This window comes from Cynoglossus semilaevis, chromosome 20 (assembly GCF_000523025.1).
Source record: "Cynoglossus semilaevis isolate Cse_v1.0 chromosome 20, Cse_v1.0, whole genome shotgun sequence".
NCBI classification, from domain to species: Eukaryota; Metazoa; Chordata; class Actinopteri; order Pleuronectiformes; family Cynoglossidae; genus Cynoglossus; species Cynoglossus semilaevis.
The window spans coordinates 14,173,655-14,174,855 of NC_024326.1; the positions used below are offsets into that span (position 1 = coordinate 14,173,655).

General features: G+C 48.3%; 1 protein-coding gene across 1 annotated transcript in view; it reads right to left on the reverse strand.

Annotated features, from left to right (window-relative positions):
* kirrel1b (kirre like nephrin family adhesion molecule 1b) overlaps window positions 1–1,201 on the reverse strand; it is an 81,085-nt gene that overhangs the window by 33,574 nt on the left and 46,310 nt on the right. Inside the window, exon 5 of the mRNA XM_025052452.1 lies at window positions 9–269. Within this exon, the coding sequence (XP_024908220.1) occupies window positions 9–269 (261 nt within the window). The remainder of the gene's footprint in view (window positions 1–8; window positions 270–1,201) is intronic.

Consider the following 1,201-nt stretch of genomic DNA (forward strand, 5'->3'; position numbering starts at 1 on the left):
AAAAAGGCAAACCTACGGTGGACGTTAAGGTGAACCGTGGTGCGTTTTCCCATGGGCACCGCTGGGTTACTGGCCACGCAGGTGAAGTTGCTTCCACTGTCTTTGTCCACCGGGGCGATGGGCAGGAAGCTCCTGGTGGTCACCCTCTTCCTGTCGGGCAGCACCTCCTGAGGAGAAAAGAAAAGAAAAGAAAAGAAAAGAAAGATTAAATATGGAGTGGAGTTAAAGGTTCGGTTGATGTGACCAGTCAGTGTTTCTGCTACACTCACCTGCCGTACCTGTTAGCTAACCTATCTGTTAGCACGTTAGCCAGCGAGACAGGTGTGTTCAGTAAGTGAGACGCCTAATTGGAAAAGTTTATTTGTGACTGTGTTGTTATCTGTCAGACGATGGCAGCGTTGAGTGATTTCACTTGCTAACACTGCTACGCTATGCTATGCTATGCTATGCTAAGCTATGTTAAGCTATGCTAAGCTATGCTATGCTAAGCTATGTTAAGCTATGCTAAGCTAAGCTAAGCTATGCTAAGCTAAGCTATGCTATAGAGCAGGAGAGAATGATCATTTCAAACAGTATTATTCAACACCTGTGACTCCCGTCGTTCACGGCCTTCACACACAGACTTATTAAACGTCCAGCGTCTACTTTGCGGCCGGACACATTTAGCTGCTGCTGTAAAATAGTTCATAGGTTAATCAATAATGCAAACACTCATTAGTTGTAGCCATAAAGTTGCGTGTCCCCCAGTGAAATGGAGACATAAATCGGGACACGGCGGCGGCGGCCGGAGGAGTGGCAGCTACAGAGTGTGTGTGTGTGTGTGTGTCATTAACGCCGTGTCAGTCTGTCAGGTGTAAATCACACACGTGTGGTCAGCGACGCCGTGGTGGAACACGTAAAGTGTCACATGTAATATGTATGAGTGTGTGTGTGGCGGCGGCGGCGGCGGCAAGAAAATGTGTGATTGAGTGTGTGTGTGTGTGTGTGTGTGTGTGTACAGTGATGGTGCAGCGCCCACATGTGGACACCAGGCTGTTGCACGATGAAAAGGTACGTCTCCAAAGAGACTTGGTTAAACGTGGAGGACACTGATCAGATGCGTCTCCACCAGGGGGCACCAAGGAGTGGATGTTCTACAGTACAGTGATCCTTCTCCAAATATCAACTTTTATCTTTAATGGCTGCTCCCTCCAGGGGTCCT